General features: G+C 29.5%; 4 protein-coding genes across 4 annotated transcripts; 3 read left to right on the plus strand and 1 right to left on the minus strand.

Annotated features, from left to right (window-relative positions):
• The first annotated feature begins 222 nt into the window (after positions 1–222).
• Positions 223–7352, plus strand: LOC130957771 (uncharacterized). The gene is made up of 15 exons (XM_057884616.1): positions 223–322; positions 409–503; positions 577–690; positions 1093–1197; positions 1311–1382; positions 1862–1974; positions 2450–2581; positions 3281–3349; positions 4549–4636; positions 4720–4791; positions 5421–5521; positions 5630–5747; positions 6422–6481; positions 6593–6703; positions 7224–7352. The coding sequence occupies exons 1-15, from the start codon at positions 223–225 to the stop codon at positions 7350–7352; spliced, it is 1479 nt and encodes a 492-aa protein (XP_057740599.1).
• A 2424-nt stretch (positions 7353–9776) lies between these two features.
• LOC130955834 (uncharacterized) lies at positions 9777–15838 on the plus strand. Its single transcript, XM_057882814.1, has 9 exons — positions 9777–10124; positions 10829–11179; positions 11271–11486; positions 12612–13258; positions 13510–13606; positions 13704–13757; positions 13843–13949; positions 14097–14293; positions 14955–15838. The coding sequence occupies exons 1-9, from the start codon at positions 9957–9959 to the stop codon at positions 15590–15592; spliced, it is 2475 nt and encodes an 824-aa protein (XP_057738797.1). The 5' UTR covers positions 9777–9956; the 3' UTR covers positions 15593–15838.
• An 86-nt stretch (positions 15839–15924) lies between these two features.
• Positions 15925–17217, minus strand: LOC130955836 (probable NAD(P)H dehydrogenase subunit CRR3, chloroplastic). The gene is made up of 3 exons (XM_057882815.1): positions 16898–17217; positions 16549–16679; positions 15925–16196 (listed from the first exon to the last, which is right to left on the minus strand). The coding sequence occupies exons 1-3, from the start codon at positions 17104–17106 to the stop codon at positions 16072–16074; spliced, it is 465 nt and encodes a 154-aa protein (XP_057738798.1). The 5' UTR covers positions 17107–17217; the 3' UTR covers positions 15925–16071.
• Positions 17218–24552: 7335 nt separating this feature from the next.
• On the plus strand, positions 24553–26526 carry LOC130957772 (uncharacterized). Its single transcript, XM_057884617.1, has 7 exons — positions 24553–25074; positions 25190–25274; positions 25417–25538; positions 25642–25753; positions 25856–26060; positions 26140–26279; positions 26372–26526. The coding sequence occupies exons 1-7, from the start codon at positions 24553–24555 to the stop codon at positions 26524–26526; spliced, it is 1341 nt and encodes a 446-aa protein (XP_057740600.1).
• The last annotated feature ends 1419 nt before the right edge of the window (positions 26527–27945 follow it).

Consider the following 27945-nt stretch of genomic DNA (forward strand, 5'->3'; position numbering starts at 1 on the left):
TTCTTAGCGCACATCTCTTGCAAACAATAAATAATGGCCATGTATGAGAATTCCTCTTCCGTAGAAATCGAACCCAAATTTTTGTTTCTAGCATTTCTTGTTACTTGAAGCATGCATGAATCTTAGCATATTCCATGATATTGTGTAACCAAGAGTATGATTTGATATAAACCAATTTGATTAGCAAGAAGGAAGAGATTTAATTTGCAAATAGATGCATGCATGGCTCACCAAAGGAACAATGAAGTGATAAGATTAGAGCGTGAATCTGTGATTCCTATTCTTAAACCAAGACTTATATTGACATTGGCCAATCTTATTAGTAAGTTTTTTTTTTTTCCTTCCAAAATAGTGTTAAGTGTTAATTAGTTTGAGTTGCTAATTAACATAGTTGACAATAATGTGTAGAACATGGTTCCGACCGAGCTGAATTTCTGAAGCTGTGTAAGAGAATAGAGTATACAATTCGAGCATGGTATCATCTGCAGTTTGAGGATATGATGGTACTCATTCTTTTTTAATTTTACCTTACCAAAAACATTATGGAAACTAATTCATTTCTTTTTGGCCTCACAGCAACTCTATGCTCTTTTTGATCCTGTATATGGGGCATCCAAGTTAGAGCAACAAAAATTATCCAATGAAGAAATTGATCAACTTGAACAAAATTTCTTGAAATTCCTCTTTCAGGTATTTTCATTTCGATTCTATCATTATCTATTGGGTTAAATTACAAATTAGTCTCTACACTTTAAAAATTTGTAATTAGATCCCTAAAGATAATTAAAATTTGCAATTTAGTTTCTATCGTTCAAAAAGTGTTTGATTTAATAGAATATTCTTAGAATATTCTCTATTTTAACAGAATATTCGCAACATATTTTGAGAATATTCTGTTAAATCAATACTTTCTGACCAATGAAGAATAAATTGCAAATTTTAATTCTCTTTAGAAATATACATACAAGTTTTTAAAAACCAAACTGGTTTAGTAATCGAATCAGACCGAACCAATCAATTCGATTTAGTTCTCAAGAATCATGATATAAACAATGCTAGGCTGATAGAAATATTTGTGAATGCTTAATACAGGTTATGGAAAAGAGCAACTTCAAGATTGCGACTGATGAAGAGATTGATGTAGCTCTTTCAGGCCAATATCTTTTAAATCTTCCCATTACCGTTGATGAATCTAAGGTTTCCAATTATTCTTATATTGTACAATATTAATATATGATACCTAGCTAGATTATTATTTGATATGCTTGATTGTTTAAGTAGCAAATAACATTTTTTTTTATTGAATGTAGCTTGATAAGAAACTTTTGAGAAAATATTTCGAAAGACATCCTCGTGACAACCTTCCAGATTTTTCTGATAAGGTATAATTTAAATCTAATAGTAGTATATATTATTTATAAACTAGTTTCATTATGTTATTTTCGTTTATGCAAGATGTTATTATTTTTGTTGTAAAATATACTAAATTGAATATAGACACTAAAAAATAACTTTAAAATTTAAAAATTTAAATGAGAATATTTTTTAAAAAAATATTATCAAAATTTTAGTTTCTATCTTTAAAAATTTTAGTTTCGTTTCTATTTTCTGTAATGAATTGAAATTTTGTATTTTGAGATTAAAAATTTAGTTTCAGCCTATGATCACTAAATACAATATTTAAGTTTCAATCTCTTAATTTTAATATCTGAAAATAAACTATACTGAAGTTTTTTTTGGATATATATATTAAATTAAAAGACTACAATAGCAATCAAAATTATTGTCCTTTTTTTTTTTGCTTTTTCAAGTTTGTGAGTGATTTATAAAAATGAATAACTAACACTTGCAACTATTTTAGTATGTTATCTTTAGACGTGGAATTGGAATCGATCGCACAATTGATTTCTTTATAATGGAGAAAGTGGATATGCTCATTGCTAGATTTTGGGCCTATTTATTGAGAAAAACCAGGCAAGCAATTATTCCACCATGAATTTATTTATTAATTAATTGTGATTACTATTAAGTTTAAACATCAATTTTGGAAACACCTTTGAAAGCAAATCTAAAAGCATGTTTATTGAGAAAAAAGAAAAAAAGTAGTAAATTTTATTCAGTTATCTATTTAAAAAAGTGCTTTTCATATAAACATAATTAACTTTTCTCATAAAAAAAATTCTTTAAAAAAAATAAAATTCATCTGATCTTTATGTAAAATTAATATTTAAAAATTATTAGATAATTTAATAAATTTGACTAAATTATTATATACCAGTTTTTAACCATGAACGTTATATGAAAATAACTGCACGTAAATTTTTTTTTTAAGAAAAGAAAAACAAATAAATTTTTATGGTTAAAATCTTATAATTTAGAAGTGAATGTATGGGTATTTATTATCTTGATAAAGTTTTGTGACATATATATGGTGAATGCATGCATGCAGGTTGGAAAAGATTTTCTTAAGAAGGTTTAAAAGACATCATAAGAATGCTCAAAAGAATAATGACGACACAGACACAGAAGATTATCAAGAAGACGCATATGAACGAATACGCCTTGAAAATATGCCTTTGAGGTCTTCCTATCCCTCTATTTTTCTCTCTTTTCTTTCTTCTTTTAATATTAAATAAATATAAAATTTTAAATAATTAAAATTATTAACATATATAATTATACATTACTATTTTATACGTGTATTAATAATGAGCTGAATTTATTCAAATTTAAATTCGACTCATTTAATTTATGAGCTTAATTCTAGGCTTAAACTCAGTTCACTAGCTAAAAAATTCAGCTTATTGAGCTATTAATGAGTCGAACTCAAACTGGCTCATAAACTGGCTTGATTCACTTCCAACCCTATATACATTTTTCTCATTCTTTCTCTTAATACCATAATTTTATCTATCATCACGGATCATCCACTACCACCGCTGACCACATGCTGTAGCCGACCACTCTAACCTATATTCTAAATTTTAAATTCTAAATCCTAATAACACTAAACATTTTAGAAAATAAGGATTAATAAAAGATAATTTTATAATAAAAAATTAACTACTATTGGCTAATTAATAATAGTTGATTTCATATACCTATTCATATCGATATATATTTTTTCTTCATTTGTAATCATGCTTTTCGAGATTAGGTTTTATAATCACATGCCAAATGATTCAATTATTTATTTGTCTAAGAAATGTATTCTCAAAATTCCCAATTTTATGCTTAATATTTTGATTGTCTTGTCTAAATTATTTGCTACAATTTACAGTTTTGGCAATTTGTTAAACAAGACCAAAATCCAAGAACCTACATTCGAAAGAATAATTGTTATCTACAGGTATTGCTACCATACATCTCTAGTATCAATTGTGCTAATATTTTATGAGAAACTATTCTATCTTTAAATAAAAAGAATGATCATTAAAAACTAAAACCTTTTTGTTAATATACATAGAAATAATAAAGATTAGCCCAAAAAAATATAATAACTATCGTTTAGTATGTACCAATTTTCAAATTTCAAAAAAAAAATTCACATTAAAAATACTAGTTTGTTAGAATCATTACTAATAATATAATATTTCAGATACTAATTGTACTATACTGATTCTGAGATTGAGCTATGAGTATCATAATAGTTTTATAATTCTTTTCGGTATGACTCAGTAAATACTGTGATGATCTGACACATTTTTTGTCGTATTGGACTAGTGTGAAATTATAGACATTTTTATTTAGCACTCCCTTTTATGTTTAATCACAATGTGTAAAAAAATCATTTTACATATCCATCACTAGATTTAAACAACGTTGTTTTTGGTTTTATTGAATGTCATCGTTTACCCTAATTCAACATGATAAAAAAGTGCTAAATTATTGTCATTTTGTTTGCTAAATCAGCACCTAAAAAGGGTCCAGGCTCGAAACTCAATCTCGAAGAACATTATAATGCAATTAGAAGCTTAGTGTAGACCAAATTAATAAAAATCGTGAATATAAGGGACTGTTACAGAAATTCAGTTAAATAGCATTTGGTGGAGAGATAGAGACGAAAAGACTGAGATTGAGAGATGGAGACTAAAAGACAGAGATTAAAATAAAATTCAGTATTCTGTTTGGTACAAAGTAGGAGACAGAAATTGAAATAAGAATAAAATTCTAATTTAATTTATACAAAGGGTAAAATTGAAATTAATTAATTGAAATGAATGTATTTTAGGTATAAAATATTATTAAAGTTTCAGTTTCCATCTCTAAAAATTTTAGTCTCCTGTGTCTCCACTTTTTGGAAGTACTGAATTATTGAAATTTTAGAAACAGAAACAAAACCAACAAACATGATATTGAGTCTCAATCTCTCCGTCTCTATCTCAATATTTCAAAACAAATGCTACCTTAGTAATGCATAAACATAGAGGAATTTAAGGTACTCTAAAATGTTGGTCTCTCACGGATATACAATTTAATTCGTAGAATTGATACATTAATTTTAGTAAACCTCTCAATTACTTGTAATATATGGAAGTGTTTATTTAGGCAAGCAAGTTCAAAGTCGAAAATAGACCGAGGAATATTTGTAAAGCATTTCAGAAGCATTCCAATGGCTGATTTGGAATTAGTTCTTGTGAGTTACCTTATTATAATTTATATGAAGCTTTAATTTCTGAAAGTATTATTTCGTTACCTAAAAACTTTTGTGCTTGATAGCCAGAAAAAAAGAATCCAGGTTTGACACCAATGGATTGGGTCAAGTTTATTGTTTCTGCTGTTCTTGGCCTGGTTAGTTCATTATTATCATTGTTGTTGTTGTTAGATTATTTGTGATTAAAAAATAGGTTAAATTACACAGTTGGTCCCTACACTTTTAGTAAAATTATAAATTAGTCCCTACATTTTAAAAGTTTGTAATTTGAATCCCTAAAAAGAATTAAAATTTGCAATTTAGTCCTCGCCGGTCAAAAAGTGTTGATTCAACAGAATATTCTCAAAATATACTGAGAATATTTTGTTAAAATAGAGAATATGTTGAGAATATTCTATTAAATCAAATATTTTTTGAACGATGGAGACTAAATTACAAATTTTAATTCTCTTTAGGGACCTAATTACAAACTTTTTAAATATAAAGACTAATTTATAATTTCACTGAAAATGTAAGAATCAACTGTGTAATTTAACCTAAAAAATATTATGTACATATAAAAAATCAATCACTTATATTCATATATATATATATATATATGCATATTGATCACCTACTTTTCAATTAAGTTCTTTGCCACTAGAATAATTAATTAAGTAAAATAATCAAACTTGAAATTTTTTAGTAGTATAATAAAAAGTTATGAGGTGTTAAATATGTATATATTTATATTCTGAATAATAATTAGTGACAGATTTTTTTTTAGGTTACTGTAATTAGTACACTTGAAACGAGCACTACTGATTGGAAAGTCATTGGAGTTGTTCTCTCCACATTAATTGGTTATTGTGCTAAGACATATTTCACGTAAGTATTTTAATTAAATTTTATTAAATAATTTAATAAAATATGTCAAATCATAAAATAATTCTGACGGTTTAGTTAACGTTGCTATTTATATTTTACTTGAAATAGGTTCCAACAAAATTTGGTTGTGTACCAAAATTTGATTACAAAGTCAATGTATGACAAACAACTTGATAGTGGAAAGGCTACACTTCTCCATTTATGTGACGACGTAATTCAACAAGAAGTGAGTGAAACAAAAATATAGAGTAAAGCAATAAATAAACTTTTGAGAAAAAAATAAATTAATTTCTGATTTTTTGGTTTGTAGATGTTTAAGTTTTTGAATATTTGAAAATACATTTAAGTTTTTTATCTTTTTAAAATTTGGACACATCGATCCTTAAATCTAATTTGTTTCATTTTAAAAATTCTCCTACGTGTGTATCTTTATCAACCAAATTAGTTCAATAGAAGCCACGTTTGATTTTTCTGTTGAGTTTAACAAATCCAAGTGAACAGAAGGATCGATTTGTCAAGATTTTAAGAAGGTTAAGAACTTAAATGTATTTTTCGAATTCTCAGGGATTTAAATATTCACGAACTAAAAGATTGAGGATCTATTTGTCCTTTTGCCTAAATCTTTAAATATTTATATTTTAGACCGACTAAAAAAAGTATCAATAAAATCCTCTAGAATAACAAATGTGAATAACTTAGTTCAAATTAAAACTTTCTATCATAATTATATAAGCTAATTTAAAGATAGTGTATCCACATTGTTATTCTAAAGGATTTTATTGATTTTTTTTTCTTCTTTTAAGAGTTTATTTGTCACTTTACTCAAATATATATCATGAGATGTTTTATTAATTGTTACATGTATCTTAAAAGATGCAAATCTTAAATGTTTATTTGCAGGTTAAGGAGGTAATAATTTCATTCTTTATTCTTATGGAACAAGGAAAAGCTTCAAGAGAGGTATTTATACAACAATATTAATTGAGGAATTTAATTTGTGTTTTATAATATTTAAAAACAAAGAGGGTGTTGCTAATGCTACTTATAAATTTGTATGTCAAATTGAATCAGTGTCTTGATAATTGGTGTGAGGAATTGATTCGGGAAGAGTTTGGGGAAACTTGTAACTTTGATGTGGATGATGCAATTCAAAAATTAGAAAAGCTAGGAATTGTTACCCAGGTCAGATTTAATTTCCTCCTAAACTCATTATGTCTTTCATTAATTATATTAAGCTAATGTTACTAAAATTAAAGTAATATTTTTTTAATATTTAAAAATACTTTTAATTTAAAAAATATTTTAGCAACCATAATAATCACCACTTTAAACTCCATCTTATATTAACTTAGTCACTTCAAAAATTTTATAATACTTTAGAGGCTCTTTGAAACCAATAACTTGATTTTGAAACTATATATAAAATAATATTTTTTATTTAACAATTTTTAATTTAAAAATAAAAAATATCAAAATTAAAAAATATAATTTTAATAACATTTTTAAGTATTACTTAAATTGTTTAGCTACTATGGCCATAGGTATACTCTACTTTTTTTTGGTGAGTTATTTTTTTTAACTCTATATATATATATATATATATATATATATATATATATATATATATATATATATATATATATATATATATATATATATTACCTTTGTTGATTTGAGTTTTTTTTTTTTTTTTTGAATATAGGACGTGATTGGTAGGTATATATGTGTTGGGCTGAAACGAGCAAATGAAATCATTGGAACCACTACCGAGGAACTTGTCCTTAAGGCAAAACAAGGAGCCATTAATCCTAACTCTAACTCTAATTCTTGATGATGCTTTTTTCAACTATTTTTCAAACTTATGCGATATGTCTATATGTAAAATTCTACATCAATATAATTTTATCGTTGTTTGAGAGGAAATTATTGTTTGTTAAATTATGTATGTGTTAACAATCTCGCTAAGTAAACAAAATTTGAGATACGTAAATAACGGATTGCATTTCAGATTTATTAATCATTTAAATCAAGAATTATATTTAATTAATTTAAAATTTAATTTTTAAAATTAAAATTAACCTTTTTAACATAATTAATTCAAAAACATTGTTCCAATTTTTTTCAATTTTTTTTTTCTTTTACAAATCACACATTTATAATAAGAGTGACAAACGAGCTAAATCCCACCTCCTTAATTACATGATCTAAGAATACAAATTTGCTTCATCTAATGACGACTTGATATGCTACAGTGTGATTTTGTTTTTTAAAAGCCCAATCCAAATATTTAATACTCGTCAACGCAATAGTGATATTTTAAGACTCAAGTAAGAAAATGCATGACAAGAGAGCCTAATAGAAAAAAAGGAGCCTAAGAAATAATTGATTGAATTTTTTTTGGTAGTAATTTAAAATATTTGGAATGAAAAGAATAAAAAAAATATTTAAAAACAAATAGACAACTTTTTTTATTTAAATTAAAAAAATAATATTTATCGATTTAAATAAACGTATAAATATTTATCAAATTATATTTAGAGTCATATCTCGTATACGGTGAGAGAAACTGAAAAACAAACGTATTTCGGATGTAGTGATCCTGTTTTATGATACGGGACACACTGATCATATCCTGGATGCACTCAAGATATAAATAAGAGAGCATCTCGGATACACTGCATCATATTCTAACATGGAACACTACATCCGAGATACGTGCAAAAAAGCAAAACAGGAGCATTGCACCCGAGATATAGTCAAGATCCAATGTTATAAAAATTTTGTTTATAAATATATGTATGATTTAGTTTATTTTTCATGTGTATTTATATTTTAATATGTATAATAATTTTATAAAATCCAAAATAAACTTAAACTTAAAGCTAACATTAAATATTTTCTTAATTTACATTAAAGATTGTAACATAAATTTTGTATGCTACATTGATTATTATTGATAGGAGAGGGCCCCTTAATTTATTTCGTTTTACTCTATAATGTTTGACTATCAGATCCTTTCCCTATCCGTATTAAATTGTTTGTTTTTGTTATTTTTGGAATTAATATCTGGGTATTAAAAATACTTTTTTTCATGAAATTTTATAGCAAAATAAAATAAAATAATGCTTAGTTAATATGTGTTTTAGGAATATATGTTAAAACCAAATTATTTAGCTCTTTAAAAATATTATACTATGTGTATATTAAAATTAGTCATTACAAATATATAAAATTATATATATTAGAATATAAATATACATGAAAAATAAATTAAACCATACATATATTTATACACTACCAAAAACAAGGGATTTAGCCACAAAAAAATTCGTGGCTAAACTCCAAAAAAATTGTGTCAATTACGCTTTGGCAACAAATGAACATTTGTGGCTAAAGAGGGCGACGCGTTTTTAATTAGCCACGCTTTTTACTTAATTAGCCACGGATTCCTTGCATGTAGTGCACCTGTTTTGATTCCTTGCATGTATCTCAGATGCACTGTTCCATATCATAATATAAGCATATCTCGGATGCAATGTATCTGAGATGCTCTCTTGTTCATATTTCGGGTGCACCTAGAAAATGACCAGCGCGTCCCGTATCATAAAACGGAGACAATGCATTTGAGATGTGACTCAAAATATATTCTGATAAATATTTACACGTTTATTTAAATCATTAAATATTATATTTTTTTAATTTATTTTAGAAAAAACTCCTAAATGTTTTTAATTAACAGAGTTTTTTTAGCTATAAAAATGATATGATATTGACTCATTTGGTTATTAATAATAATGCTGGAGATGGCAATAGATTATTTTTAAGTTGATTTTGTTGTCTTCATAGTTTTTTTTGTATTCTTTTGTATCTGTATCTATTTTTGTGGCTAAAATTTTTTATTATAAAAAAATAATGAGTGTAATTCAATTTTATTGGCTGTGTATATATTTTTATTTTAGTATAGAAATCAGTATTTTATTTTGTTATGATTTTTTAAAACAAAAAATTTATAGGAGGATCTGATTTTTGTTTCCTAAATAATTGAAGAGTCGAATTTTTATATTTTAAATAAAAAATTTTACATTTATGAATAGCACTCTTATAATTTATGATCTTAAAAAAATCAAATGGTCAGTTTATTTATTTAAACAAGCATTAATAGTTTAAATATCGTATATATAACAAATCATTAGACATTCTTAAATAAAATTCAAATTTGCGACTAATTAGCTTTTAACATGGCCGGGTTGAGATACATGGCAACCCGAAAAAAAAAAAGCAAAGTAAAATTGGCCCAGATATGGTTTCCTTCTTGGCTGCATTAAGCTGCAAGGCTCCAACGCTAATTGTTATGAATAGAATTTGTTGTTGAATGCCAGAAAAACCCAGAAACCACTCTGAATAACACTAATCCGGAAGTGACAGGTTGCGACACATGTTTCCGGCGGTTTTCACTGTTCTTACGCCCTCTAATCTCTCTGCTTTCATCCCAATCAACACAAGACTCTCAATCTTCTCAAAACCAAATTCCAAACTCTCTCTCCTTCCCAGGGTCAGTAGTAACGGTCCTGATTCCACCTCACAACACTCTTCATCCCTTTCAGTATGTTCAAATTCCCTCTCTCGTTTCTTTTGTCTATTTATTCTGATATATGTTTATTAGAACCTTATAGCTAAGTGTCACACTTTTGAAGGCCATGCTGTTGAACAATTTAGTGCCAATATGCTTTGCTAGTTGGTGATACCAGGAAATATTATTCAAAATTTAGGGTTTTTGATTTTGAAGTAGTAAAACTTTGGTAGTGAGTGTGCATAATATAAATTCAATATAGACAGCTATTCATTTGATGTAATACTTACTTTTGATAGAAGAAGAAATCTGTTAAGAAACAAGAAGATTACAAGATAAGAGAACAAAATTTCTTCTTTCCATTGGTTAGCTAGAAGGAGAAATTTATATGGATAATTGTATTATTATTTACTTGTCTTGATGTTTTTCTTTTATTAAAAAAAAGGTAACTCAGATAAAAATTATTGAGAAAAATAATGTAGTTCAATCTCTACGCACATCTGATATGTGAAACCGTAACCCTCTTAAGAATACAATGATTTGAGCACAGAAGTAAAGACAAAGTCCTGTCTCCACAATGCACCTTGAGAAATGCAAGCAGTTCTTTCCTGCTATGTGGACTCAGAATTGCAGAAACTACACAACTTTACAGAACCCTGAACATTTTCCTTCTCCAAAATTGTTCAAATGTTATAGTTAACATTTCAGTGATAATGAGTACTTGAATTTTGTTTCAGGGTATTGATGCAGTAGAGAGCACGTCTTCTGGCCTTGGTGATGGTTATGTGGCCTTATTTGTCCGTATGTTAGGCCTAGATCATGATCCTCTGGATAGAGAGCAAGCTATAATTGCTCTCTGGAAATATTCACTTGGTGGAAAGAAGTGTATTGACACTATAATGCAATTTCCTGGTCGTATTAATCTTATTTCAAACCTCCTTAGATCAGAGTCTAGTGCAACATGTGAGGCAGCTGCAGGTCTTTTGCGATCAATATCTTCAATCAATCTATATAGGAACGCTGTAGCAGATAGTGGAGCAGTAGAAGAGATAAATAGATTGTTGAGGCAATTGTCCTTGGCCACTGAGGTATGTGACCTCTCATTCTGTAAATTTAATTCATATTCACATATTTCACTGGTGTTCAAAATTGAGAATCTTTTGTATTCATTTTTGGTAGGTGAAGGAGCAGAGTATGGGTACACTCTGGAATTTATCTGTTGATGAGAAGCTCTGCAGGAGAATGGCAAAGAGTGACATTCTACCATTATCTATTAAATACCTTGATGATGAGGATATGAAAGTAAAGGAAGCTGCAGGAGGCATTTTGGCAAATTTAGCATTGAACCGCAATAATCATGACGCAATGGTTGAATCAGGTGTTATACCAAAATTGGTGAGGATTCCTTTGTGTTTATTGGAACGTTGTTAGTTGTTACTCTTCTAATAATATATACATATTACATGCCATTCTGGTTTTACATGCTGAAAAGTATGATTTTGATCCTCCTCTCTAGTGTTAAGCCTATCAAAGTGCAAAAAGGTCCTATATTCTTTATTAAATAATCTCAAGCTATAGTGTGCATTATGCAATAAGACTATAACATTCTCTGTTCAGATTTATCATTGTATTAGTATATATGATTTTCCCATTTTCCCAGTTGTTAGAGAAGATTTTATTTTTGTAATCCTATGGACCAGTTCATTTTGCCCAGTTATGCTGGTGTATATCATTTTCCCTTTTTCCCAGTTATTAGAGAAAATTTTATTGTTGTAATCCTATGGACCAATTCATCTTGCCCAGTTTTTCTGGCTTTGTTAAATGGAAGGAAGAAAATCCTTGTGTTAGTAGTAGCCTATGCCATTGTTTGGTCTATTTGGCTGGAGTTGTATTCTTATAATTTTAATAATAGAATTTCGGGAACAAACAAATCATGATCATTTTAGAAAGATTTCTCTCTAAGATTTGTTCACTTGTTGAGGGATTCAAGAGCTTTGCTCTTTGGATATTTCCTTTTTCCCCCATAATTCACCTTTGTGAAGAGGTTCTCTTGTTGTCCGAATTTTTTTACTCTATCTTTCTGATTCACATATAAAATTCTTTTATTAAAAAGAAGTGATACGAAAATTCTTCTGTGTTAAATTGACAGTTTGTTTGTTTGTACTCCCCTGGTATGGTGTATTTGTATTTTCTCTTAGTCATAACTCATTATCTCTTAAGGTTAGTATAACGAAAGGGGTAGATAAGTCTGTTTGAATTGCATTTATTTGGTATTTCATCAGCAGAATATAATTTTTACTGTTCATTTTCTTTTATCTAAAAAATTCTTATTGTTCAGTTAGCTATACCTTTTTCTGATTTCTGTAATACTGAAATTTGTACAGAACCCCTGGTTTTTATTCCTCACAATTAAAATTGAATGGAAATAAAAAACTAGGAGACATTTTGTAAAGTTTGTTGATAATTTAATTGTCATTGGTTCCATCAGTTCCTAAATATGATTCTCTGATTTTCTTTCAGGCAAAGTTCTTAATATCTAATTCAGAAGGTTCTAAAGTTATTAAAAAGGAAGCAAGAAATGCATTGTTGGAACTTGTTAAGGATGATGATTATTATAGAATTCTTGTTATTGAAGAAGGACTGGTTCCTGTGCCATTAATTGGTGCTGCAGCATATAAATCATTCACCCCACGATTACATGCGTGGCCCACATTACCAGATGGAACTGAAATTGAAAAGACTCCTGGACAAAATTCCAAATTTGGTGCATCAGAATTACTTCTTGGATTAAATATTGATGACAAGAATGCTAACATAGATGAAGCAAAAGTCAATGCAATCATTGGACGGACACAACAGCAATTCCTTGCTCGTATTGGGGCTATAGAAATGGAAGAGAAGACGGTATCTGAATGTTCAAATGATCAGCTGCTTACACTTTTGCCTTGGATGGATGGTGTTGCTCGTTTGGTGCTGATATTAGAACTTGAAGATAAGTCTGCTATTGTAAGGTCTGCTGAGTCAATTGCTGGTGCATGTATCAATGAACATATGCGCATTGCATTTAAGGAGGCTGGAGCAATTAAACATTTAGTACGTCTTTTGAATTGTGATCATAATGAGGTCCAATTTGCTGCAATACAAGCTTTGGAAAGGCTGTCTGCTAGGTAGGACCATTGTTAATTTTGTGAAGTCTGATATACATTATAGGCTATAAGTGGAACAAAAGAAAATTGAGGAAAATCTTAACGTAGCACATAACAATTATATTTTATGAAATTAGAAAGCCATGGCCTCTGCTAAGGTAAGACTTGGTTGTCGTAATAAGATGAATTGCTAAAATAGTTTTAGGTTTATCCATTTATTGTGTAATCATAATTGGTAAACTGAATCGATGCATAATGATTTCTTGATGCAGCAATATTGTTTGCCGGATGATTGAAGCTGAGGGTGTTTTACATCCTTTAATCAGTATTTTAAAGTCCTCAGAAATAGCTGAACCTGTTGTGGAGAAGGTATATATGTATTTCTTGTTTTAATTAATTCTGGCAAGAGCCTGGTTTATTAAAATAGTTACGTCAATGCTTTGAGGTTGATAAGTTGCTTCTGCAGGCTCTGAACATAGTTGCTCAGATACTAGACCCCAGTAAAGAGATGCAGTTGAAGGTTAGTATTACATATCTTGCTGCAGATTTTGAGCTGATTTTTATCTGGTTGTTTATCAAATATCAAGTACATTGATTCTTTTCAGTTTTATGACGGACCAGTTAATGGATCTGAGAAGATGTTTGACAAAGCGAAAAGTGAAATTCCAGCTGGGTTAAGAACTGAACAAGCCATATCAGAAACAAACTCCAGGTTGACCATAAGGATCTAAAGCAGACTTCGATGGTGTTATTGAAGTTTAATTACACGGAGTTCCTAGATTGATCTGAGCAAGAAGCCATAAATTCTCTCCGAAGTTTTTGTTGACATTGAATTTGTTTTTCCTATTTGGATCTTCAGGAATGCTATACTGGAATCTGATTTCATTGCACGTCTTGTTGAGATTCTGAAGTCCTCTTCACCCAGTTTACAAGAAAAAGCTGCGTCTGTGCTCGAGTTTGTTGCACTAGCTGACCAAACGTTGGCCTCTGTTATTTCTGCAGATATTGAATCTGGTCTCAACTCTGTTTTTCAGCAAAAGCTTCTGAAAATTTCAGGTAAGGAATTTCTTACTTGTAATATGCAATACATGAATTGTTACAAGTACATATTCTTTTGATCTCTTGAGCAAAAATAATAATGTTTTCTGCTTCAATATGTGTGTACTTGGTTGATTATGTAGGAATGATTAATTTGATGTTAGATATCCTCTCTTTATTTATATTGAAGAATAAAACTCACTACAAAAGTATGGTTATAGTGTCATATGAGCCCAATTCACTAGCCAACTAATACATGTTCATTGCTTAAGCATATGCTTACAAGTTCCAAATATGATTTATTCTATTTTTATTAAGTACTTTGATGAAGGTGGTTGCGAGTAACGCTAGTCCATACATGTCTAGTGAATGGAAGTCTTTGTTGAATATTTTCGCATTCAAATTGGCAATTATGTTTAGCCTCAACATGCTTTGTTCTTTTCAACAATGGGTTTTGATTTCTTTGATTCCCAAAACCTTCTCAGTGATATTAGTCACTGTAAGTATCTTGGATATTTAGAGAACCAGCTCAACCGATAGACTTAGCTACTCGGCAAAAGTTGAACGAAAGGGTTTCTCAACATATTTATTGGGAAAATGATTTCTTGGCTGTTCGTTGATCCCGGGATATATTACCTATGGATCAAATTTTGGCTCATAATTTGTCATGTCATTGCAGCGGACATGGAATCTGATGTTGTAGAGCAATTTTCAGAAGCATACACAATTGAATTCGAAGAAGCGGGTCGTGCCATATCTGCAGCATCCCGGCTGATGACAAGACTACTCGATAATGAGCAGTTCCGGCACAAAACAGATTCCTCCCATTTCATCGGCTTGCTTTGTGAAATACTCCGGTCTAGGATCCCTCTCTATCACAAAGATTGGGTAGCTGCTTGCCTTGTCAAACTTAATTTTCTCTCTAGTTCCAACACTTCTTCTGATCCAATCAATGTGGAAGTTACACTTTATGAGACAATTCCGAGGCTTCTGGAACAGATTAAAAATTCGTTTTCTCGAGAAACACAGGAAAATGCTGTAGTGGAACTCAACAGAATAGTGTCTGAAGGAGTGGTGGATTCCAGTGGAGCTATTATTTCCGAGGGAGCGATTTATCCATTGGTGAAGCTGATTGAAGAAGGGAGTGAAAAGGCAGTTGAGGCAAGCTTGGCAATACTGTACAATCTGAGTATGGACAGCGACAACCATTCGGCAATCGTGGTGGCCGGAGCAGTCCCGGCCTTGAGACGAATTATTCTGGCTCAGAGACCGCATTGGGAACGAGCCCTTCGTCTGCTTAGAAATTTGCCAACATGATGAGTTCAACTGTCTGTCAGGAGCAGTGCAGGGCTACAAATCTTGAAATTGCTTCTTTTTAGTTGTAATAGTATATTTGTTGTCTGAACCAGTGTAATATGCATGAGATTTTATGTTGAAATCTTCGTGCAGTTATAGAATATCTGATTTCAAAGATGTTGATAAATAAAACAAGTAATTTTTCCAAAGTCTCAACGAAACAGAAATTTAACTTGATTCATTGATTATCTATCAATTAAGTAAACTTAGTAGGCATTTGTTTGAAGGTTAAGAAATATATTTCAAGAATTTATATGCTTAGAAATATTATATTTGGAATTATTACATTTGGATATTATAAAAAAATTATTTTATTTGAGAGGCATGCTATGACAAGATATTTGTATACTTCTATATACATGCATTTATATCTCAGAACAGTGTTATCTGAACTTGGAAATTGACCTTCATTGAATCTGTAAAGAACAAGTGTGCTAGGCTCACAAGAGTAGGTCATCAAGAAAAGGACTACTGAATGGTAACTTGATAACTCCACTAGCAACTAGTAGTGACATAATCCAAATTGGTAGCATCAATTGGAAAATAAACTTGAGAATTCCTTTGCCTGCAGCAATTTAAATGTTTGAAGAAAACAAGTCATAAGCATTTGTCCACATTAACATTATTTCTTTTCTTTTTTTTTTTTTTTTGCTAAAATTCTTTCTTGTAAAAGTCACTAATAATTGATAACATAACATGATATTACTCTTTTCAAAACCTTAAACTCAGAGGAGAAAGCATATGAATAATTATATCTCTAACAAATTTGACAAAATATCAAAAATCAATAGTAAACTGAATAGTTTGGTCGAACTTTTTGGATAATTTTATTGATTTGGTAATTAATTTTTACGCGTACAAATAATATTTTTGTAAAATTAATATTATAAAAAAATGAGAAAGTGAAAATGGAATACCCGATTTTTGAAATCGAGGCTCAGCATTAGTAAGAAGCCACTCGCCAGTTGTTCTGATTTTCTTCTCCACTGGCCCTTCAAATGCTTGGCCCAAGAACAAGTCGAACACTGATTTCCTCACGTCCGAATCTCTGTTCATTCATTATAAACCAAAATTAAGAATTAATGAGTTAAGAAGAAGGCGGAAACGCACTTGCAGTTATCTTCGTACGAAGATGATATTAAAAACTATTAGATAATTTAGTAATATTGGCTAAATTATCATGTAACAGTTTTCGACTATCAAATTCACATGAAGATACTGTATGTGAGTCTTCACCAAATTGAAGGAAGAAGAAGAAGAGCATGCCCCGCTTGTTCGCCATCTCTAAAGCTTCCAGCACCAACAATGCGTTCAATTTGGATTACAGTGGGTTTTGGTGGTCTTCGAGGCCCAACTTTTCTTCTCTTGGGCGAAGAAGAAGGAGGAGGAGGAATAGGAACATCGTTATTGGATGAAGAAGCAAGAATTGTTTTGTTTATGGGAATAATATTCGATAAGCAAAGCATCTTCATCATGCATACAATAAAGTAGTGATGTGATGAACGTTGTTCTTCAAATTAGCATATGCATGTTTAGAACTTCATCTTGCAATTTGGATAAGATATAACAAACGGGATTCAAAATATCTGCACCACTTGTCTTTTTTTTTTTTAATGCTATCATTTTGTTTGTGACAGCTGAGAAATCAAAATGGAAAATTCATTTATAGAGAGACATGTAAATTTTTTTTTAGTTGTCCACAACATTTCAGTACAATAGGTCAAAGTTAGTCGTAGATTTAACTTCTATTTAAGAATTTGTTACCGCAAATAGGGGTGCACAGACCCGGCCCGGCCCGACGGCCCGGCCCGGGCCCGAACACTTTAAGGGCTAATTTGGTGTGATTTCATCGGGTTTAGGGTCGGGTTAGGGTCTCAAAAATAGACCCGGTCATTATTTCGGGTCGGGTCCGGGCCATAGCTCGGGTCACCCGAAGTCGGCCCGGTGACCCGGTCATCATGCATAATTAATATTTTGTGTTATTAGTGATGGATCATGACTATTTTTATGTGGAATTTAAGTATTGTAAACCTTAATATTTTGTGTTATTAGTCATTATAAGATTATAAGTTAATGTTTTATGTTTAGAATGCATACGACTTTAGACTAATACATAATATTGTGTTATTTGTATTGATTTAAATATTTGATATTATTAGACAATATTAGTATTGATTGTGGTTTTGCTTTAGTATTGATTGTGGTTATGCTTTAATTTTAAAGAAGGATTGCTTCTTGTTATATTTTTCTAAGTAAATTTTACCATGTTAAATAATGGTTGGAGTCTTAGAAATTTGGATATTTTTACATGCTAGCTTACAAGAAGGTATCAACGTAATGTAATGTTAATGGCCCGGTTTTCACCCGGTTTTCACCCGGTATAATTGTGGCCCGAAAGTGTATTGGTTTCATCGGGTCTAGGGTCGGGTTCGGGTCTAATAAATAGACCCGGTGTATATTTCAGGTCGGATCTGGGTCCCATCAAACCCGGCTTCACCCGGCCCATGTGCACCCCTAACCGCAAACAAGGTGGTATTCGAACTGGACTAATGAGCTAGTGTACTTATTACTTACAAAATAAATACAATTTATTTTCTGTATCAAAAATGTTAAGACTATAGTGGGTAAAAAAAAATTTAAATATTTGATAATGAATTATAATTCAAATGGCATAATCTCTCTATATTTATCTAAAAGATTGTGGATTCAAATTTTTCTATCTCCACTAAAAAAAATTAAATAATTTATATTTTTATTTTAATAAATATATAATAAGTATATTAAAACTTAAATTCCATATAATCATTTTAGGTGTACACAAAAAAATAATTACTAAATTAATTATTTATATAAAATATATATTTAAATATAAAATATATATTGAAAATGAGTTAAATAATTTATATATTTATACAAAAATACATAATAATTAATTTAGTAGCTGATTTTATATAATATATATATATATATATATATATATATATATATATATTATAAAAAAATTTAATTAATTAACATTAGTTAATTTTTGTGTGGCCATATTGTAAATGGTGATTTACTGATCAGCTTAGACTAAAACTAAAATTGCTTAGACTAATTATTTAAATAATTAAAAATTAAATAAAAAAATATAAATGGTAGAACTCGTTTTTTTGTTATTTCAAAATTATTTTATCGCCAACACAAGAATTTAACCTTTTCTAGCTAAAAGCACATTTATATTAGCTAGTGAATTCTCATCCACTAATTCCTAATGCAAATAAAAGCCTGGCATATTATAAAATTTACAACAACAGTGTTAATTATACAAATCAAATTCGGTTACTAAGTTAAAACACAAAATTTTAATTAAAAAGAAAATAAAAAGATAAAAATATAAATCTAACTATGAATTCTTTTCGCTGCAAAAATTAAAAAAAAAATTCATCATACTTATAAAATCAATATGGAGCTCATATATTAATAACAATTTTGAATTTTTACTCTGCACAAAAAATAAATAAATAAATAAATCATTCAATAAAAAAAATAAACAAAACATAATAAGGCCTACAAAAAATAACAAAAAAATAACTTTAAAGATACAGAAGATATCAAATAAAAGTCAACATATTAGTCCTCTCCTGTATATGCATAAATTCTATACAAAATGACTAATTTGTAATTTTAAAATTCTGAAAGATAGCTTATTCTTTTTTAGTTTTTAAATTTTAGTAATTTTTTTAATTAAAAGAATCAAAGCAAGATGCATCACCCACAATTAAGCATAAGACAACCAACAAGATGTATTTAGAATTAGCATATTATGGTGAAAAAAAAAAGTAAAGACTGTGAAGAATAATTTACCCTTTCACATTGAACGAAAAAACCACTAAATTGCCTCTTTGATTTATTAGAGTCTTTTGACATCTTTTTACTTCCCATCTTTTTCATTGCCTTTGAAGACATCCATTCCTTTTTTATTCCCAGCAAACCTGACAATACCACACAAACATCACCAAATAACACACGAGACACCCAAATATAAATATTTAATGCCTTAAATTTCATATAAAAATAAGCAAGTAGTAGAATTACTTAACTTGCTCAAAAAGCCTCTTTTTCCAAGTTAAGAGCTGCTCTACAATTAAAGAACAGGTGAGTCAGGAAACAAAAAATATATATAAATAATATTCAAGTAAAACTCAAGTGGTGTACAATTATGTATATAAGAGTATGTCGGTTATCACATTCACAATAGCAGCGCTTATTATACTAATCAAATATGGCTACTAACTTACGACACGTTAATTAGAATTAAAAAAAAGCGCAAGAAACAAAAATTGACTCTCAATTCATGTGTGTGCAAAATTTCAGAAAAAGAAAAATGAAATAAAATGTTCATGATACTTTAAAATCAACATAGACCTCAAATTCTTACTAATTTTATACAAATGAAATCTAGTTACTAACAACAAATAATTTTAATATGAAAAAAATGAAAAAGACACAAAGCTAAATTTTACTCTCAAATCTTTTCTGTCCAAAAATTCTGAACAACGAAAATTAAAAAAATGTTTATAATACCTATAAAATTAACATGGACTTCAAATTCTTACTAATTTTATACAAATGAAATCTAGTTACTAACAACAAATAATTTTAATATGAAAAAATAAAAAAGGCACAAACCTAAATTTCACTCTCAAATCTTTTCTGTCCAAAAATTTAGAACAACGAAAATAAAAAAAATGTTTATGATACCTATAAAATCAACATGGACATCATGTAGAAATAATAATTCCATTATTTACCCCAATAGAGATAGAAAACTAAAAAAATAAAAGATTCAATCAAAAGAAAAAAAAATAAACAAAAGAGAGTAAGACCCACAAAAAATAACAAAGAAATAACCATAAAGAAACAGAATATATCAAATAAAAGTCAGCATATTAGTCATTCCCTTTATATGCATGAATTTTGTATAAAATGACTAATTTGTGATTTTAAAATTGACAGCATATTCTTTCCTAGTTTATAAACCTTAGTAATTTTTTAAATTAAAAAAAGTCCTATTGTTGTGAACAACTTTGGATTTCTTTTATCATCATTGCATTTTTAAATGAAATTTGTTGACCCTGTTAGATCCACTTTCACAAATATTTTTACTGTATTACTTGGAGAAGAAGCAGAAAAGGAAAAAATGGGAGATTCGTGTAAAAATATTTAACAAATTAAGCTCCAAAACAACATTCACAAACCTGAGAATAAGTAAGTTGGCAATCCTATTAATTTGCTTTTCGTATGCCGTTGCATTTATTTACTCGTGTCTAACCAAATCATGCTGCCTACTAAAAATATAAACAAACAATTTTAAGTGATGAAGTAGTTACCACAAGTTCACAATAGAATACTTGCCAACCAATAAAAAATAACAGTCAAGATGTATAGTATAAGGAGAAAATAAAATGAAAAGTTCTCTTGAGATAGATAATAATACAGTGAAGATGCTTAGTATAAAGAAATCATTCACATAGAATTAGGTATAAATAAATAAAGAAATAAAGAAGACGAAAAAAATAAAAGCTCCAAATAATACACCAAGACTGAGAACAAAGAACAAAAAGACATTTGAGATCTTAGAATGGAAAAAATATATAATTCAAAAATTTGAAAACTCGTCATGTAATTGGAGATATTTTAGTATTTTCAACTCTACAAATAACCTCCAGAAAACAAATGAAAAATCAAAACAAAAAACAAAATAAAATTTCAATTCTTTAACTCAATTGCAATAACATCCCTAGTTTAAAAGCATTCAGTTTCATGGTATGTATTTGGTTAGGAATTGCTTTTAATTTGAAAGTATGTCATGTGATTAAATAAGTACTACCCAATTTAAACAACTAAATAGCATGTGATAAACACATAACAGAATTTATTTATTGAAACAACTAAATAATGTACTTCTTCTTTCCATAAATTTCATCTCTTGCCTATTTGGTAATAGCATGTGATAAATACAGAACATAACTTATATTAGCACACTTAGTAAGATTACCATATATCATTTTATGGTGTTTAATGAGATGAAATTTTTTTTTCTCAAACCAATGGATATTTTCTAATCAAATGAGTACACTGACATGATTACAATATAAAGTAGTAACATGAATTGATCCCTTATGCAATGCTAAATATCTATCAACCAATGAACCAATTATATAAATCAATATTGAATCTTAGTAACAACATATGATGATATTTAAAAAGAATGGTTTCAATCTCGTACCTCTTCTTGGTGATACTGATATTTTATAGTTTTATACACAATGAATAGCATTATTGTACACAAAATTGCAAGCGGAGCAAAAGGTTAGAACTTTGAAGCTATTTGAATTTTGAAGGCAATGTTAAAACAAATTATGTATTTATAAAATAACTATTTCATAAAAGACGGGAAAATATTATGTATTTCTAAAATAAATAATCAAGAAGATAAAAAAATCCAAAAATCAAAGAAACGGACAAAGAACAAAATAAATTAGTGGCCAAAATTGTACACTATAAACACATTAACTTATTTTTTATATTCCTTTGAATATGAAAAAAAATTAAAAACTAATTTGGTGACTATATTTTGAAATGAAATAAAATGATACAGTTTTCAGTTGTTGGTACTATTATGAGAAACAAACGTGCATAAGCCCTTACATGACGAAAAAAGAAAATTAAAAAATGCAATTCAGTAACAATAATTCAATAAAAACAGAAGTATTAAACAGTGAAATAAGGATGAGGAAAAGAAAGATACTTGAAACACCAAGATCATAGCCAAAAAACTCCAACAACATAAGTGAAGGCGAAATAGCATGGTAGAATCTGTGCTCATAAAGATGAGTCCTTTTCGTATGCTCTCCTTCTACCACTCCTTTGGCCTCTGACAAGTTTTATTGCAAGTAAAAAGTTATTAAATTAAAGACTATATATTCCAAAACAACAAGTTTAAGCCCCGATACTGTAAAGACCAAGGATAACATAACTATAATGGAAGACTTTGCCTCTTTGATAATATAAACACAATAAATTTTTATTTTGTAAAATTAAAAAAATATCAATATTGAAATACAATTTTTTTGCTTTTAAAAAAGTACAAATACTAATATACAATTCCAGAATGAAAGTAAAAAACACAAACTTAAAAGTGGCCCTTGAGTGACGAAAAAAGGAAATTAGAAAAACAAATTTAATATCCAATAATTCTTAATATAAGCCTACTATTTTCTCATTCAATAAACTTCTTTTGTTTTCTTCACAGTAGAAATGGATACATTCTTTAAACCAAAAAAATATTTAAATGACATAATAACCACATTTAATTTTCATGAGCTCTGCAATAGTTTAAAGGACTTAATCTATTATAATCTTATTAGCCTATTATAAAAAAAGAGAAAAACCAAGACCTCCTAAAACAAAACTTGATAAATAGTGAACTAACTCACCAACAATGTCCAACAAACATAAATTTATTGTGCTCTCATCCACAATAAGCATTTGCCAAGGTCTTACAATAGATAATTATACTTGTGATTATGATTATAATTTAAAAATATAAAAGGCTCCCATAACATTATAGCCTCTGTTACTTCAAAATTCAATGCGAAGTTATTTCTAATTCTTTACACAAAATGCTATTATTATATAGAAAGTAGCTAAATTTTCCTTTCCAAAAAACCTCACTTTCATGAACTAAGTTTTGAATTCTAAAATATTCTTCATCTTCTTATTTTTTTTTTTAATCAAGAACCAAATGTAGAAACAATAACCATTATGTAAAAGAATATATACTGCAAGAACACCAAATAGTTTTATAAGAAATAAACAAGCTCCTTTCAATTTCTCCGAGAATTTCTCATTTGAAGCTAACTCTCTATCAAACTACCATGGCACAAAACCTCACAATAAACTTCTAGAAGAAAAAGAATGAAATGGGAATCAATACCTTCTCAGCAAGAAGTCTAATATCATAAACAATGGCATACAAAGCATCCATAGCCCAGGCACTGAAACACATATCAATAAATTAATTAAATGAGATAAAAATTAGAATAAAGAAATGAAAGAAATAGGTAAGAAAGGGTTATTAAGATAGGGTTAATAGAGAAACACATATTGTTGAATGCTGTAGGCAGAATTTAGATATGGTCTTGTTGAGGATTTTTTTTTTTTTTCATTGTGTTGTGGCTGTTTTTAATTTCATATCCGTTTTATTAATTTCAGTTATGGATAATAGTATTAATCAAGAAGCAATTGCTGATAACAATGCTTCTGTGAATAATAACTTGTCTGTCGATCCTCCTATTTCGAATGATGCTGCTAATCCTAATCCCCGTAGTGCTAACGATAGTCAGTCACAAGGTTCTTCTAACCTACGAAAAAAAACAGATTTAGCTTGAAAATATGTTGCTCTACAAATAATGAATGGAAAACCATAATATCAATATTTATTTTGTCTACAAGTTTTTAATGGAGGTGGAATTCACAGGATGAAAAAATATCTAGCAAAGATTACTGGAGACGTGAAAAAATGTCCTAAAGTTCCATATGATGTGAAAAAATGGATAGAAAGCTTGTTGAAAGAAATTCATACCAACAAAAACAAAAGAAAAGTAAGTTTTAGTGAAGAGGTTGTTGATGAGGTAGAGGATGCAATTGTTGAGGCAATAGCTCAAGAAGAACAGCAGCGTACTTCGAGTTAGCAAGAAGTTGGAGGCGATCCAAAGAAAAAAACCAAAGTCATTCCTACTATGTTTGCACCAAGAACAACTCCAGGAGCTCAACCAAGTATTAAAAGTGTTTTGCAAAACAAAGAGGCGATACACGAGGTTGATAAACGGTTTGCTCGGTGACTTTTGGATTATAAAATTCCATTTAATGCTGTGATGTCGCCATTTTCCCAAGATATGTTAGATGGTATTGCTGGTATTGGACCTAGTTACAAGGGTCCTTCTTATGATAAGTTAAGGGTTCACTTGTTGGCTGATCTTAAAAGAGAATGTCAAATGCTAGTTGATAGTTATAGGAGTGCATGGAAGGAAACTGGATGTACCCTCATGGCTGATGGTTGGACAGATCAAAGACAAAGAACGTTAATCAATTTCCTGGTCTATTGTTCTAAAGGTTTGTACTTTGTGAAATCAATAGATGCTTCCAGTATCGTAAAAAATGCTTCACACTTGTGTAATTTGTTTTCTGAGGTGATTGAATGGATTGACCCTAATGATATTTTGCATATTGTAACTGACAATGCGGCCAATTATGTTGCTGCTGGTAGGCTTATCAATAGAAAATATGATAATATCTATTGGTCACCATGTGCTGCTCATTGCCTAAATCTTATTTTAAAAGATATAAGCAGCATGGCGCATATTTCTAACCTTGCAACACGTGCTTTAAAGATCACAGTATTTGTGTACAATCATACGATTTTTTTTATCTTGGCTAAGAAAAAGACCTCATTAGAGAGAAAGTATACGTCCTGGTGCAACCCGTTTTGCGACTGTATTTATCACATTGAAGAGCATCTTTGACTGTAAAAAGGATTTGCAAGCATTGGTTGTAGATTCAATTTTCACTGATCACAAATTAGGAAGGAGTGCTACTGGTAGAGCTATGAATGCTATTATTTTTTTATTGCAAATTTTGGGAGGATTGTTTTACTGTATGTAAACTTGTGGGCCCTCTATTTAAATTACTGAGGCTTGTTGATGTTGATGACAAACCATCTTTGGGATATGTTTATGAAGGAATGCTAAGGGCAGAAGATGCAATTAAAGAGATGTTTAGGCAAAACAAGACTGCATATCAGCTGTACACAGATATTATCAACTCAAAATGGGACAAGCATTTGAAGAAAGATCTTCATGCGGCAGCTTACTTCCTGAATCCTTCATTCTTTTTTTAATGAAAATTATAAAGAAGCACCTGATGTTATGCGAGGTTTGCTTGATCTTGTTACCTTGTATTGCAAGTGTAACAATTTAGATTCAGTTGAGACAATGAAAGAAATACATTTATATAGAGATCGGAAGGAAAGTTTTGATAGACCAGAAACTATTCGAGTTGCATCTCAACTAAAGCCTGGTAAGAATATGGCTAAATATTTGTTTAATTAATAGTAACTTGTTTTATGCTCCTATGTTCTTAATTGATAACTTCTAAATGTTATAGTTTTATAATTGGTAGATGAATGGTGGAGGTTATTCGGTAGCTCTGCTCCATGTTTACAAAAGATAATTGTTTGCATTCTTAGCCAAGCATCTGCTTCTTCTGGGTGTGAGAGAAATTGGAGTCTTTTTGACCAGATTCATACAAAAAGAAGAAATAGATTGGAGCATGATAGACTGAATGACATTGTTTATGTTACCTATAATTTGCGTCTTAAATCCAGGTAATATATGTTTCATGAAATATCATATTGTTTCATACGTAAATTATTAAATCTTCATATATTGTATTTAACTTTTTAGGAAGGAAAAAGAAAAAAGAAAGCAAAAGATACAATATGATCCAATTGATTATGAAAGTATCAGTCTAGTTGACTTTTGGGTGACTAAAGAGGTTGTAGAGAAAGAGCCTGATCTTCCTAATAATGTGGATAACTTATTGTGTGAGTATAGTATATTTATTTTCTAATGATTTATTAGAATGTTGTTAGTTTATAATGTAATAATGATAATGATAACATGTGTATTTTATTAGTTGAAATTGATGCTGATTTATATCAAAGTGGCAGTGGTAGTAGTGGTCTTTATGCTGCATCTCTTGATTCTTCTGCTCAAGAGGGTGGGAATGAAGGTGAAGATAATCCCATCGAAACAGATTTGCAACAAGTTCTTGCAGATTTTGATGATTGATAAAGCATGATGTTGGGATTTAATATTTAGATATGCTTTTTTACTATTTAACTTTTGAGTTTGGATTTTGATAAGATCATATGTATTTGGTTAATGATATTTTATGTAGTGTTTTAATTTTCAAACATATTTTAAGATCTATATTAGACTATAATTATATTTTAGGATGTTTATGTATAATTTATTTATTATTCTATTCTAAAACGATTTTTCCGGTTGAATCACCGGTTAGTTAGACCAATGAACCAATAAACTAGTGACTAGAGCGGTTTGATGACCGGTCCGGTTTTTAGAACCTTGGTTATTTTGCGGCTTTTCGAAGGCGGGTGTATGCTTCAAGCACATTGGATTGATGGTAGCTCTCGAGGCAGTAGAAGAGTCGAGGATTATAGAGTGCGTGACTCACAGGATTTTTGATCTCTTTGAAACACAAAATAGAGAAAACTCATCATAAAAAAGTGAAGGAATATCATAGCCACTTGCAACAATCCAGGTGCAAATCAAGACACAAATTTTTTCGCATTTCAACCAAGAAAGCAAAAATAGATCGAAAAAACACGAAAAGATTCACATCAAATAGACAAAATAAATATTCACCCAAGTGCAAACACAGCATAACCCAACACCCAAACCATTATATATATAACAACATATTTTGTGTTATATAAATTCAAATAGAATCAACACTCAACAGATCCAAACACACATTCAAGCAATTTATTCCCAGTATTATTTACATATAACCAACTAATTAATAGCGGTGTAAGTTATCGAACTGGACCGAAAATTACCGCAAAATCGAATCGAAAATTACAACAACCAACTTGAAAACCGAAAAAATTGGGTTTTTTTGGTTTTTTCTGACAAAATCGATCGGTTCGGTTGGCTCGATAGAAACCGAACCAAACTAAACCGAACCGAAGATATGCATACATTTCAATGTTTTAACCATTTTAACCTTTAACCTAACAACAAAAAACTCCAACCCCTAACCATTTCAATATTTTACTCTTATTATTTCAGTTTATTAACTATTTTGAATCTCTAATTATTGTGATTCATATTCTACTCATTAGGAATTAAAAACCGAAAAAACCGACCAAATCAAACTGCTGTTGGTTCGGTTCGGTTGTTGTAAAAATAGCAAATCGAACAGTTATGTGTCTGTAGGAACCGAACATATCGGTTCGGTTAGTTTTTGGTCCAAAACTGAATCAAACCGAACCGATAACATCCCTACTAATTAAGATGCCAAAAAATTATGAAGACATAAATGAATCAGAATATATTATAAAAATAGTTATAAGCATATGATTATTGAGTAGGGGTGACAATATGTACCCGGGTACCCAATCCAATCCTACTCGGTCAGATAGGGTTGCCAACTCGATATGCAGCGGGTAGGGTAGGGTGCGGGTA

The sequence above is a fragment of the Arachis stenosperma genome, chromosome 10 (genome assembly GCF_014773155.1).
Source record: "Arachis stenosperma cultivar V10309 chromosome 10, arast.V10309.gnm1.PFL2, whole genome shotgun sequence".
Lineage (NCBI taxonomy): Eukaryota > Viridiplantae > Streptophyta > Magnoliopsida > Fabales > Fabaceae > Arachis > Arachis stenosperma.

What these genes read in the sequence shown, in the direction of transcription:
- LOC130957771 (XM_057884616.1), top strand. Translation starts at nt 223, where the DNA reads ATGGCTCACCAAAGGAACAATGAAGTGATAAGATTAGAGCGTGAATCT. An exon ending in TTCCAGATTTTTCTGATAAG is followed by an intron (nt 1,383 to 1,861) that starts GTATAATTTAAA and finishes CAACTATTTTAG; the next exon opens with TATGTTATCTTTAGACGTGG. An exon ending in AGAATAATTGTTATCTACAG is followed by an intron (nt 3,350 to 4,548) that starts GTATTGCTACCA and finishes GTGTTTATTTAG; the next exon opens with GCAAGCAAGTTCAAAGTCGA.
- LOC130955834 (XM_057882814.1), top strand. Translation starts at nt 9,957, where the DNA reads ATGTTTCCGGCGGTTTTCACTGTTCTTACGCCCTCTAATCTCTCTGCT. An exon ending in TTGGAAAGGCTGTCTGCTAG is followed by an intron (nt 13,259 to 13,509) that starts GTAGGACCATTG and finishes TTCTTGATGCAG; the next exon opens with CAATATTGTTTGCCGGATGA. An exon ending in ATATCAGAAACAAACTCCAG is followed by an intron (nt 13,950 to 14,096) that starts GTTGACCATAAG and finishes TTGGATCTTCAG; the next exon opens with GAATGCTATACTGGAATCTG.
- LOC130955836 (XM_057882815.1), bottom strand. Translation starts at nt 17,106, where the DNA reads ATGATGAAGATGCTTTGCTTATCGAATATTATTCCCATAAACAAAACA. An exon ending in AGAGATGGCGAACAAGCGGG is followed by an intron (nt 16,680 to 16,897) that starts GCATGCTCTTCT and finishes ATGAATGAACAG; the next exon opens with AGATTCGGACGTGAGGAAAT. An exon ending in GCCTCGATTTCAAAAATCGG is followed by an intron (nt 16,197 to 16,548) that starts GTATTCCATTTT and finishes AAATTGCTGCAG; the next exon opens with GCAAAGGAATTCTCAAGTTT.
- LOC130957772 (XM_057884617.1), top strand. Translation starts at nt 24,553, where the DNA reads ATGTCGCCATTTTCCCAAGATATGTTAGATGGTATTGCTGGTATTGGA. An exon ending in CACGTGCTTTAAAGATCACA is followed by an intron (nt 25,075 to 25,189) that starts GTATTTGTGTAC and finishes ATCACATTGAAG; the next exon opens with AGCATCTTTGACTGTAAAAA. An exon ending in TGCATCTCAACTAAAGCCTG is followed by an intron (nt 25,754 to 25,855) that starts GTAAGAATATGG and finishes TATAATTGGTAG; the next exon opens with ATGAATGGTGGAGGTTATTC.